Source organism: Rhincodon typus, chromosome 10 (assembly GCF_021869965.1).
Source record: "Rhincodon typus isolate 14 chromosome 10, sRhiTyp1.1, whole genome shotgun sequence".
Lineage (NCBI taxonomy): Eukaryota > Metazoa > Chordata > Chondrichthyes > Orectolobiformes > Rhincodontidae > Rhincodon > Rhincodon typus.
The window spans coordinates 36,017,337-36,031,498 of record NC_063341.1 but is presented as its reverse complement, the minus strand read 5'-3'; the positions used below and the strand labels follow the sequence as shown (position 1 = coordinate 36,031,498).

Genomic DNA, 14,162 nt, shown 5'->3' with positions numbered 1-14,162 from the left:
GGGAACCCTGCAGTCTTCTGGACCCAATATTGAGTTCAACAATTTTAGAGCTTGAGCACCTTTTCCAATGCTTTGCCACCCCCACAACCAGGCTTGCATCCATGGGCTGCTACCACACACTACCCATTGTCAGCCATGAATAGTCCCCATTGGCAGCTATTCATTCTCCAGACTGAGCTTTAACCACTCCTTTGTCTGCCCAACTGTTTTTCTCTCTCTTTGGGCTCTACTTCCACCTATCATTTACTCTCCCTCATCCCCTCACCCCATCTTCTGTATAAAACCCATCCTTTTCCTAACTACATCGGTTCTGAGAAAGGGTGGCTGGACTCAAAATGTTAACTCTGATTTCAATCCTTAGATATTGCCAGATCCGCTGAGATTTCCCAGCAATTTCTGTTTCTCTTTCAGATTTTCTGTAACCGTAGTTCTGCCCTTATCACAGTACCAATATAGCTCTTATCAAAGTGATAAATGACATCCTGTTTGACTGTGACAAAGATAAACTTTCCCTCCTTGTCCTTCTTTATCTTTTTGTGGCCAATTGGATCCAAGGAGTCACTTGCAGTGCCATCACTCTGGTGCCACAATCTCTGGTGAACCAAGAATCTATCCCTGGCTCCCTCCTACTTCTCACTTGCTTGCTACTCCTCAGTGAAAACACCTAAAATGACAATTCATTTTTACATGTACTCTGATGACACTGAACTCTATTTCACCATCACTTGTCTCAACTCCTCCACTAAATTAAAGGACTGCTGGATGACTCCAGTTCTGGACAAGCAGGAATTATTTCCAATTAATTATCTGGTAGGCTGAAGCCATTGTTTTCTGAAATCAGTCCGGACTCTGTACCATGGTTACTGAATCCATCTGAGACTAAGCTAATGTGTTTGCAACCTTGGCGTTATATTTGACCTGAGATGAGTTTCTGACCCCATATTTGTGCTATTACCAGCACTGCCTATATCACCTCATAATAAACATAACCCAACTTTGCCCCTGTCTCAACTCATCTACTGCTGAAACTCATTCAGAACTTCCTTAAGTCTAGACTTGATGATTCTTGCACATTGTACCTACCATCATTTTAAGGTCATTCAAAGCTCTGCTGCCCATGTTTTAAATCCCGTGCCAAGTTTCTTTCACCTAATGTCAGTATATTCTGTGACCAGCCCTGGCTTCAAATCAAGCAAAGTCTTGGTTTTAAAATTCTCAACCTTGTTTTCAAATCTCCATGGCTTTGCACATTCTGTCCTCCAGCTCCACAACCTTCCAGAGATGTCTGTGCTCCTCTAATTCTGAACTGATAACCATCTCAATTTTAATCACCTCACCTTTGATGGCTGTGCTTTCTTTTGCCTAGGTTCCAGTTTCTTGAATACTTTCCCTATACATTTTGTGTCTAATTCTTACTTTTGTTCTTCAAGACAGTGCTTAAAAGTTAAGTCTTTGACCACGTTTGGTTATCGGATTTAATATGTGTCTCAGAATCATATTTTGTTTTGTAATGTTCCTGTGAAGTTTCTTCAAAATTTTATTATGTTAAAGATGCTATATAAACACAAGTTGCTGTTTATGGAATCTTGTTAAAATTTATAATACAGCTATGCTTAAACCAGGCCTCCCAGGAAAAAAAAGTTTTTTTTTATTGAAATGATCTTCTAGATTTATTGTAATTTATTTCTGATTTCAGCAAAGAAACAACCTTGGAAATAAATGATCAATCAAATGTGTTAAACATTACCAAAGTAGGAAGACAATTGAAAAGATCATTGAGGAATCCATCACAGCCAATTGATTGCATTACTTCTTCCTGGTCCTCTTGGAGCACTTGCGATCCTTGCCAGAGCAAACATGTAAGTATAGCAATAAAAACTGTTATGACCCCAGTAAACGTTATTACTGGACAAATCAAATTCTACCAGGAATCTGACTTGATAGATCATAACTTTATTTGTTTTGGTTTTAACAAAGTGGTCTCCTGCTGATCCATAAACATGCAGTGCTGCAGATTTTGCTTCAACAAAGCAGAGTTTTATTGCAAAAGGAACTAAACTAAAATAGAATGATCCAAACTATCCACTTATAATACAAATTCAAAGTTTTTAAACACACAGTAAAAGTTTTTGATGACCATGTTACCTAACAGGGTGACGAAACGTCTGCAATCAAATACATCAGCTAGGCGAGCAAGTTTACAATCTCACACAGTAAAAATATAACCAATAATCCCAAAACAGTCCTTTTATAAATTGTAAAGAAACAAAACAGCTTTCATAAAGTACCCATAACAGCACTCCTGGTACAATAGCCAAAACAGCACTCATAAAGTACTCACATCAATGCCTCTGTATCTAACAGCACAATAGGTTTAAGTCACTTGAGACTTCAACTGTTAAACTGAAACTGTGATAGCTTCTTCCTAGAGCTATTATAAACTCGAGCACTTACCTGAAATAAAAACACTTCTGGCACTCTATTTTGTATGGAAGCGACACTAATTCTTCATTCTAAGGACCTAACTCCTTGCCTTCCTAGAGCACTGCTCTATAAAGCCAATTTGTTCCAAGGTCTTCACAGGACTGAAAAACACAACCCCTAATTAAAAGCAAACCTCCATATCTCTCAGTTATGGGTGTTTCTCTTAAACTGAAAAACAACAGTTTCCAGAACTCTGTACAAAACCACTGTGGCCCCAAATTTATTATGCTGAGTCACAAGCTACTAGAATAAACAAAAGTTTATTCTTGCTATAAGAAACCTCAAAAGCTGTTTTTGAAAGGAATCGCTATTGATACGGAAACACTTACAAGTTAATTGTTAATACAGCCACAAGGCATAACCCACCAGTTATAAACTCAAAAACGAGATCCAAACTCGCTACAAGTATCATTAAATATATATATATTGTCCATAGTTTACATCACAAAATCAATGCAAATAAGAGGCCCTTGCAATCTGATTCACAAGGTAGGAAGGAATGTTACACAATGTCAACAAATAGACTGGCAACTTTTTATTCTGTCAAAAAATATTCTTGAAAAATAAAAACATTTTGCACTACCATATTTATGAAAGCTCTTCTACAGATGTCTATTGCTCATGCCTAAAAGAAGCATCTAACTTTTTGCATATGCCTATAAAAGGGCCTGCCCTGGGATTGAGGTTGCCTTTACTAAATTGGTTTACTCAAAAGACTGTCTAGACGCCTCAGGTGTTGCAACCAGAAAAGCAGCTCATCAGTAAAATGCATTAAGGGTGACTCCATTGTCCTGCCACCCTCATCTTGCACAAGGATTAGGGATGAGGCCAGTTTAGGGGCCTCAGGATAAAATGAATGGAAAATTCAGTGTTTCATATTTAGTGAGAGTACAGGTCATTAGAATTGTCTTGAACTAGATGGCTGGACTGTAATGGGGAGACACTACAGATGACATATGCATCCTTAAACTGCAATGAAATAAAATCAGGAATGTTGGAATATAAAAACAAAGTTGGAGCAAAATTACTGCCCAGTATGTATAGAGGTATCAAGTCAGAAATTGCACCTGTCGTTTTACCTACTTTTCAAGTCAAAAACAAGACTGTCCCACTAACCCATCTCCAACAACAGGAAAGAAAGTAAAAATCAAAACTTGTATAAAAGCTCAACGGAGGACCAGTAGCTAGCCCCATCTCGCTTTAACTGGCCATGAATTCTCATACTCATGCAAATGCGAGGTGATGCATTTTGGAAGATCCAATTCAAGAGCGAACTATACAGTAAATGGAAAAGCCCTGAGGAAAATTGATACACAGAGAGGTCTGGGTGTTCAGGTCCATTGTACCCTGAAGTTGGCAATGCAGATCGATAGAGTGGTCAAGAAGGCATACGGCATGCTTTCATTCATCGGACAGGGTATTGAGTACAAGAGTTGGCAGGTCATGTTACAGTTGTATAGGACTTGGTTCGACCACATTTGGAATACTGCGTACAGTTCTGGTCACCACATTACCAAAAGGATGTGGATGCTTTGGAGAGGCTGTAGAGGAGGTTCATCAGGATGTTGTCTGGTATGGAGGGTAGTAGCTATGAAGAGAGGTTGAGTAGATTAGGATTATTTACATTAGAAAGACGGAGGTTGAGGGGTGACCTGATTGAGGTCTACAAAATCATGAGAGGTATAGACAGGGTGGATAGCAAGAAGCTTTTTCCCAGAGTGGGGAACTCAATTACTAGGGGTCATGATTTCAAGGTGAGAAGGGAAAAGTTTAAGGGAGATATGCGTGGAAAGTTCTTTATGCAGAGGGTGGTTGGTGCCTGGAACACGTTGCCAGCGGAGGTGGTAGAGGCAGGCACAATAGCATTATTTAAGATGTATCTAGACAGATACATGAACGGGCGGGGAGCAGAGGGATACAGATCCTTGGAAAATAGGCAACAGGTTTAGATAGAGGATCTGGATTGGCACAGGCTTGGAGGGCCAAAGGGCCTGTTCCTGTGCTGTAGTTTTCTTTGTTCTAACATCTTTATGCTCAATCTTTGTCATCTCGATTTATGTAGTATAGGTATGCAAGACTTGAAGCACCATCTCAGTTTGGTGGCACACCATGTGACTCTTTTGACAGACAAGAGAAACCCTGCACAGGTGTCTGCAGAACAAGGAACTTATGCGAGGGTTTTGTGTGTGCTGAGACAGGTAACAAATGTTTTCAGTCACATGTTATCAAACCAACATGGAAGAACTTAAATTCACATTGTAATATAATGTTTATCAACAATGCAGATAAGGTCTTTAATAGACATCTACACAGTTTGAATAAAATTAACCATAAATTGATGTTAACCATGGATTATCAGGGGGGTGTTTGGGGGTATTCTTGCTTGCTGCATTATACCCAATTGTTCTGTTTTCAGTTTATGTCTTCTCCTGTACCGTGTGGGGGTGTTAATCAAGGAAGATGAAACAATAATAAACCCTACAATTGGAGATCAAATTAAGTACAAAATACACTGGGGGAGAACATTAGTTTATCATTCAGTAAATTACCATAAATCTCAACATCAGTGCATGAAAAATGCCAATTTGATAGATGAGGATCTCCAAATCCTCGATAAAAATTCAGAGAACAGACTCAAAATCCTCTTTAATGTTGCAATTATTCAGGTTACTTTTTGCAAGTAAATGCCATTGCCAATGCAGTATTTACTGTCTATTGCTAAGTCACCCTGTGCACATTAAGGGGCAACATGGAATTTGGGATTAGAGTCAAATATACGACAGACCAGGTAGAGTTTGCATGTTCCCTTTTCTGGAGGACATTAGTGACCCAGATGGGTGTTTATAATAATTTTTAAGTAGGATTCACAAAACTAATTTTATTTTACAAATGGTCTTCCCTGGTTGGGAATAACTTATTTTGCCTTGCAACCAAATTGTCTTTATTTTATCCCAATACCTGAATAACCTTGTTGATAGAGATTTGAAATTGACTATATGTAAATAATGACTGTACAAAACAAATCATTTTTGTGAGTGGATAGAACCGTGGGAAGTTTTTCTGACGTGAACACAAATTAGATAGAGAAGTAGACCTTTGGCCCCTCGAGACTGTTCTGCTGTTTAATCAGATCATAGCTGATTTGTTTGTGTTTTGAATTCCACATTCACATCTACCCCCAATAATCCTTGATTCCCATGTCAACAAGATTTATCCATCTCTGTCTTAAAAATGTTCAATGATTCCACCTCTCTGGCATTCTAAGGCAGAAAGTTCCATAGTCACCAACCCTCTGAGAGAAAAGAAATCCCCTTATTTCTGTCCTGAAAGGATAACTACTGATGTTGAAAGAGTGACCTGTAGTTCTTGAAAAATATCCCCCTCATTGTTAACTAATTCTTACTAAAACTTTTGTTGCTTAATAAAAAAAATCTAGTCTAGATGAGTCAGATTTACCCAGAAGAACATGCTGTGATGTCTCGTTCCTAGGCAGACATTTAATTGAATTCCTATGATGCCCAATTTATAGAAGACACAAATTCCCCATTTGGCCTATTTATAATAGAAATCTAAATAATGCAGTAATATTACTCTCTCTAATATGTATGGTTCAATAGGATTGTAATTTGCAAATTTGTTTTAAGAATAGCAGAATTGTCTAAATACTCTGAAGTTTTGATCCCTAAATTTAGATGTTATATTATGCTGCTTCCACGTAGAGTGAACCACGTGCACATCCCTGATTTATGAATATCTGACTTATAAATGCTTGTGCTTACAAACATGATCCCATAAGTGGTTTTAAATTTTAAAGACCCATATACAAACATTTCCTGTACTTACAAATGGCTTCTTTCCATAGTCCTGCATTGTGTTCCAACATGCAAACAAATGAATTTGCGAATGGACTCCAGAACGGAGACCATAACCCAGTATTGACTGTATTTTAATCAATTTGGAAGCAATATGTTACAACTAACATAATTTTGTAGCTTTGCAATGAAATACATATTCTGTGGACTTTTTTAAGGTCGATGCATTCCTCGCAGAGTCCTTTGTAATGAAGATGATGATTGTGGAGATCATTCTGATGAGAAAGTTTGCAGTAGAGTTAGTAATGCATGTTCCAGAGAAACTGAACAGTATTGGGCTGTACATCATATTGGAAGTGGGTATGTATCTTGTACTCAATCTAGATCTGACTGACATTTCAATACAGCACGATAAATTGATTCTAGATTTGCTGTACTCAAATTCCACAGGATGGTTGATTGAATGAGTAGGACCTCTGTTTCATGTCACGTCCAAAAGACAGCATTTCCAACAGTGCAGCACCCTCTCAGTAATACACTATGGTGGGATAAATGAGCAAGTAATGTTGATGCCAAGCTTGGGTTTTAATTGGTTGCAAATTTCAGAAGGAAGAAATGATTGACAATGTGAGAGTGATACATAGTTTTAAAACTTTGGGAAAGAATGAGTTATAGACAGAGACCGTATGATAAACTATTATCCAACAGTGGTAGCTGATGGAGGGGAGTGGCTTCGCTCTGTTGGCTGGACAGCTGGCTTGCAATGCAGAGTAACACTAACAATGTGGGTTCAGTTCCTGCGCAAGCTGAGGCTACTATGTAGGATTCTCCTTCTTAACCTATCCCGTCACTTGAGGTTTGCTGACCCTTAGGTTAAACCACTACCTGTCATCTGTCTCTGAGGAGAGAACAGCCCTATGATCTGCTAAGGCTATAGTGACTTCACCCTTTTAGATAATGAGGAATAGAATCTAGAGCAATATATTCGAATGAAAGAAGAATCATGGAGAATTAAAATTAGGAATAGTTCACTAGCCCCATGAATTGGTGACTGTATCTGAAATTTAATAATCATTTCAATATATTTACAGATACAATATTTTAACAGACACTCTAGAGGGAACTGTTTTAGACAACAGATATTATGCAGGAAGTTGTGCACCATATTATGTGAATAACGTAAGATTCAGAAAACCACACAATTTGGAATTCTACAGCCCTGAGGTAAATGCGCACTGTGAGAATAATCTATACTTATCTTTTTAAATGTCAAGTTTTTTTTTAAACTCACAAATTTCAAATGTGATTTTTTTTTTAAAAAAGGACTATTTAGCATAGTCAATTAAAAAGAACCAAAAAGTAAATATAACTCCTTTAATGTAAACATCGTGGCATTCGCACACCACTAACTCTGAATACTGGGAAGAAATAACTCTCAAGAAATGATTTAAAAGAGAAGGAAATGTTCAAAAGGTAGAGGCGTATGGAGGTAATAACGCTTCTAAGGGCTCAGGCTGCTGAATGCATGACCACCTAATGAAGGCTTACTTATTGTAACTGGGACCATGTTCCACAGCACACCTTGGCAGAATCTGCGGCTACCTCGAACCTCTTTCTGGTGTTGACTGGGCTGGCTGTAGTCCATACTGTCCCCTTCGGCAATGAAGATCCTGTGATTGTGGGACACCTAAAGCTGGGAATTTTCCAGACTCCTGCTGTCTACGTCAGTGATGAAAATCTAGGCAACTGCATCAAGAGGCTCAGAAACAGAAGTTGCTGGAAAAGCCCAGCAGGTCTGGCAGCATCTGTGAAGAGAAATCAGAGTTAACGTTTCGGGTCCGGTGACCCTTCCTCAGAGCTCAAAAGGCTTGCTCAAGTCTAGATAGACTTTGTCCTTGGAGTTATCTTTAGCCATAAGTTCTAACATTTCTCTAAAGAGTTCAAAAAGGTAAACCAGGCATGATCTGAAACCCTTTCCCACCCCAATCATAAGACCAGGTTGACTTTGTCTAATGACTTCATATTTACCTGGATGTTTCATATTATTGTTTCTGAGAGCAGTCTTCAACATTTTAACATCAGATTTTATGCATAATTATTTTTTAGGTCAGTACTTCTACAATTCTTTAAAAATATCTTTACTTCTATGTAATTGTTTAGCTCACAATTATAATGATTTCTTAAGTGTCCCTACCAAAATGTGACTAGTTTCGTTGGTCAAATTTTTAATCATCCTTGAGTATAGGCTATTGAATCCTGGAAAGTTAACGTCTTTAAGTATTATCAGCAAATTGCCAGAATTGTACGGAGGTGCTGTGGGTCTTAGTTGCTCATTTGAGAATCAGCTGGGACCCCATGTTGCCTTTTTCTAGGGAAGGTCACCACATCAAGCTGTCATCAAGATGGTGGCAGAATAGGGCAGCTGAACATGGGCATATCCGCCCCGACTGCTTTTCTTTTCTTTTTCTTTCCTTTCCTTACCTCTTGTCCCGAGCCCAGATGCCATCAGTGGTGGCGAGAGATCCCAGTACAGACCTGGTGATGCAGCGAGTGAGCCCCTACTTACTTTTCCAGAGTGAACGCAGGACGTGGCATTGGAATTGGCAGCTGCTACCTCAGGGGAGGTGACATCAACGAGGTAGGCCCAGCGGTGAAAAACAGCGCTTGAGGATCACTGACTTTGTCGTTGGTTGGGTCTGGTGCTGGCGGTGGCAGAAGGTCATCTAGAGTCATCAACAAGGTGGGCCCAGTGTCAAGAGATGTGACTCTGATATCGGTGGGTCCGGGGAAGGTGGCAGTGAGGCCGTGGCAGAGGACAATCGGCCCAATGGTGAAATATGGCACCTGAAGTGCGGCGACTTCAATGTTAGTTGGTTCCAGTGTAGACAACCGCGTGTGGCGGAGGAGGGATGGCAGTGTAGCTGCCCTTAATGATGAGCTGGCTCAAGACTGATTGACTCTCTTTAAGCTATATCTTTCTATTTTTTTTTATTCCTTAAACTATCCAAAATGGCACCAATTGGTGGTGACAAATGAAAAGCTTTTCACTGTATTTTACTGTCAAATACATGTGACAATAAAATCATTTATCACACATCATTTGCAACGCAGGTGTCTGACCAGCCAGCACGGGCCTCCTGTAGGATTCAGAACACTGGGAGCAGTAATTACACCAACCAAGACCTGCTGGCAAATCAAAGGAGAACCCAGAGCTACTGCCATTAGAATAAAATTCACTTTAAGGACAGGATAGTTTCTCAATCCCCGGTCACTGGGAAGTGACAGGGAGAGGAGTCCACACAGTGTTGGTATCTGGTTTGGTGGTTGTAGGCAGGGGAAGTGCTGTTGGCAGCAAAAACAGGAGGGTAGCTCTCAGTGGACACCCTACTTCCTGGATGCTGGACCCTGGATCCCTCAAGCAGGAGCTAAGTTCTTTAGAAGGGAGGAAATACAAGACTCCCACCAAAAGCCTGCAAAGGCCTCACAATGATAAGCTTGTCCTGTTCCTGGAATGCCGAGCCTTTTGCCTGCCCCTGCATAATGCCAGAGGCACTGGAATAAGACTTTTAACTGGGTGTTAGTCAGCCACTTAAAGGCTTTGATTGGCAACAAAATGGGATGAACATCCATGGGCCTTCCCCGCAAAGACATAATCTAGGTAGAATCACCTGATTAAATTCCGTGTGTCAACAAACTCACCATGACCAAGGGCAAAATATCAGGCCATTGTTTCCTTCATTTTTGGAGAAGTTTAAAACCATAAAGATTTTACTATGACTTTTTGCTGCTAGCTGTGTTCTTTACATTCCCCTGCCACTTAATTGTGTTGTTCCACTAACAATCTCCACCATCTCATCATTTATCTTCTCAACCTTTAAAGTATTGCTCTGGGCCTGAACTAAAACAGAAGTAATTTATTAGTTGAAAAGCATGCCAATTTATCGATATTTTAATTTAAACACAATTCATTATTGTTATCAATTATCTAATAAATCTGTCAAGATTAATTACTATCAGTAAAGTCGATATGTTGGATTAAAGGTGGCTATAACACACTAGTTACATTTAAAAAAGTCAACTGTGCAGAATAGAGAGTAGAGGGTATTGATCCAGATTGAGTACGATCACTGGTATAAGCAAACGACTTTTCTCTTCTCCACTTCATACAATCCCTACAGTTGGGGACAGGCCATTCCGCCCATCAAGTCCACACCATCCCCGACCCAGATTCACACCCACCCACCCCCCCATTCTATATCTGTAACCATGCATTTCTCATGGCTAATCCACCCAGCCTGCACAGACCAGAACACTACGGAAAATTTAGCATGGTCAATCCACCTAACCTGCACATGTTTGCACTATGGGAGGAAACTGGAACACTCAGAGGAAACCTATGCAGACACAGGGAGAATGTGTAAACTCCACACAGACAGTCACAAAAGGGTGGAATCAAACCCAGGGCCCTGGTGCTGTGAGGTAGCTGTGCTAACCTCTCAGCCACCGTGCTGTCCCTAAGCTATGTGCTGCCCCTCTTATGTCTTGCATTATCATGACTGATCAAACTACCCAAATGTGCTTGACTGAAGCCAACGTGAATTTACCCTTAGGATTTTCACTCCGCAACACACAATAGCTTCCTTCAAGAACATTTCTGTTGTACCATTTCTTACAGATTGACCAATAGTTATACAAAAAATAGAAATTGCAGGACAAACTCAGAAGGTTTGACAGCATCTGTTCTGAAGAATGGTCACTGAATCCAAAACGTTAATTCTGCTTTCTCTCCACAGATGCTGTCAGACCAGCTGAGTCTCTCCAGCAATTACTGTTTATGTTTCAGATTTCTAGCATCCACAGTTCTTTATGTTATTGAGTAAGTATTATATTGGTAGGACGTAGTTGTCCTGTAAAATTCCTTCCTAATATAAAGTGTCTAATGAGCTTTTTGTTTAAATTCTCGAATAGAAATGCACCCTTACATTATTTCCTATTTTCCCTGGTCTGTTAACCACTAGAGGTTGTAGATTGGTTAGATGGAATCCAAGTAGGAACTTTTCTAGTCAGGGTTTATATTAATGTACACATTACAAAACTCCAAGCACACTGATAACATGTGTCTCACATATGTATAAACACGTATATGCACTTAATCAAGTTCTCACCCAATTATCCCTTAATTATCATATAATCATTAACTGATCTATAGTTCCATTTGTTCTGAAGCAAGCCCAAATGATCCTGCTAGATGACAGCATGACCTATTGTAGCAGCTTTCACTTCTACCTTTCGTCCTTAAATAGTCTTTGAGTTCATCCTTCCTTATCTCATCCTATTCTATGTCCTATGCTAAACTTTATAACTCCCTTGAATACCATCCTTGGCCTTTAAATTTATTTTCTTGAGCCTCATTGTATGTATTTGCCCTTTATCAATTGCTGATGATCAAATCTGTTCAGAAAGCCTATAAAAGTTATGCATTACATTGGATAATCATCCAGTCTATTTGTTCTAGTTCCATATTGGACAACTGAACAATGGACTGATTCACAGAATCAGAATCACAGAATTATTACAGCTCAGAAGGAGACACATGGTTTTTGGATCAATTCTCTGAATGGGCATTAAGTGCTACATTTCACAGCAGGTATTCAATATATCTTGAAGGGACATGTTCAATGTTATCTTCATACCATGGCATGTAGCTAATGGTATATAAGTCTCAGTCTCCACCTTACTGAGCCATCTTGCAACATGACATGCTGAAGGAAGAAAGCCACTGCATATCTGAATTACTTAGCATGAACCTAGACATGCAAGTGCCTGTGAGTGTAATGTACAAATGTAAATACCAGGAACTGTAATAAAAATCATTTAGTACTAAATGATGCACATCTCAGTTGTATGTTAGGGCAGCTAACGTAGCTGTCACATCATGACAATTAAAGATCATCAGCTAACACACCAATCACATCAAGCATCATGACTTTGGGGTAGCATGGTGGCTCAGTGGTTAGCACTCCTGCCTCATGGTGCTAAGGACCCAGGTTCAATTCCACCCTTGGGTGACTGTCTGTGTGGAGTTTGCACACTCTTCCTGTGTCTGCAGGGGTTTCCTCCCACAGTCCAAAGGTACAGGCTAGGTGGGTTAGCCATGGGAAGTGAATTGTTATGGGGATGGATTAGGGGACTGCATCTGGGTGGAATTGATGGGCTGAATGGCTTGCTTCCACATTGTAAGGATTTTACAACTTAATGCCATTCTCCCTCCCTTTCCCCACAAATCCCGCATATTATTTAAATAATCATCTCATTACATCATTGTTGGCAATCACTCACTAACGAGTATAATTGACCACCTAGGAATTTCTGTGTCACTGGTCAATGGTTCTGTGATTCTTTGCATGGCTGTTGAGTCCAATTCTCGAGCTACATTTTTGACCACACAATTGGCAGGTATTTCTGGGAGGTGGAATTGGTATCCAACCTCAAGATCATTGGTACTCCTTTCTCTGGTTCCTTTTCTGTACTTCCTCTTGCCAATGGGTGTTCTCCAAAAGTGTGTCCCTTCACACCAAACGTTCCTCCAAGTTGGTGTCTTCTGAGTAAGGATCTTGCAGGCATTGTTGGCTATTTTACATTTCTTGAGGTAAACCTTCCGGGAGTCTTTGAAGAGCCATGTTGTCGTCTTCTCATTTGAGTGCCTTCCCTGAGCAGGGCTAGTAAGATTTTCTTTGGCAGTCAGAACCCTGGGATTCTAAGCATGTGGATAGCCCAGCAGAGCTGGTTTTGGATTATCATGGCCTTGCTGCTGATGCAATTGGCTCCTTCAAGATCGTTGATGTTAGTATTCCTCTCCCCCCAGCTGATGCAGAAAATCCATCTCAAATAGTGTTGGTAGTACTTCTTCAGGGCCTTGAGGTGGTGTCTATACATAGTCCCAAGTTTCTCAGCTGTATCGAAGAGTCAGAAGGACGGCTATCTTATGCACAAGGATCCTGGTATCAGAACGGTTGTCATATTCATTGAAGATTCTCATCCATAGCCATCCAAAGGTGGAGCTCATGGATTGGATGCAGTGTCAGATCTCCATATCGATGTCAGTTTTAGATGAGAGGTATTTTCCAAGATGGAGGAAATGCTCCATGTTTGGAGGGATTTTTCCATTGATCTTAATGGTGGGTTAGCCTGGAACTTGCCCTGAGATGGGTCAGTAAAAGACTTGTTTCTTTTTGAGGTTAAAGCTGACACCAATTCTTTATTATGCTTCCACAGAGGCATTAACTGAAGCTCCAATTCTCTTGTGAGAGAGCAGAGATGACATTGTCATCCGCATATATGAGAGATGTTAGTGTAGTTTCTTCTTGGATTTCAACCAGTTAAAGTTGAAAAGTTTTCTGTCCATCCTTTAGACAATGTCCACACTACTGGGAAGCTTCTTCTTGACAAGATGAAGAAACGTGGCGATCAAGACGGAGGAAAGAGTGGGGATGATGAAACATCCCTGCTTGACTCCTATTTAGACCTCAAAGGAATCCGTCACATTACTATCGATGAGGACCATCACCGACAGCTTGTCGTGGAGAAGATGGAGAATATTGATGAATGAACAATCAGCTTTTGACAGAGACTGCCACAGTACTTGCCCATTGACTGAGTCAAAAGCCTTGGTCAGATTGATGAAGGCCATGTAAATTGGCTGGTATTGTTCCTGGCATTTCTCTTGGAGTTGTTGAGCAGTGAAATTCATGTCCATTGTTCCATTGTTTGGTTAGAAACCACAGTGACTTTTCTGAATGATTTCTTCAGAGATTGGGAGAAGGAGCCTAGCGAGGGTTCAGGCGATGATTTTCCCGGCAATGGAGC

General features: G+C 40.1%; 1 protein-coding gene across 1 annotated transcript in view; it reads left to right on the top strand.

Annotated features, from left to right (window-relative positions):
- Window positions 1-14,162, top strand: part of dab1a (DAB adaptor protein 1a) — a 342,801-nt gene that overhangs the window by 308,370 nt on the left and 20,269 nt on the right. Inside the window, 4 exon segments of the mRNA XM_048602085.1 lie at window positions 1,697-1,859; window positions 4,547-4,682; window positions 6,515-6,656; window positions 7,388-7,520. Coding sequence (XP_048458042.1) covers window positions 1,697-1,859; window positions 4,547-4,682; window positions 6,515-6,656; window positions 7,388-7,520 — 574 coding nt within the window.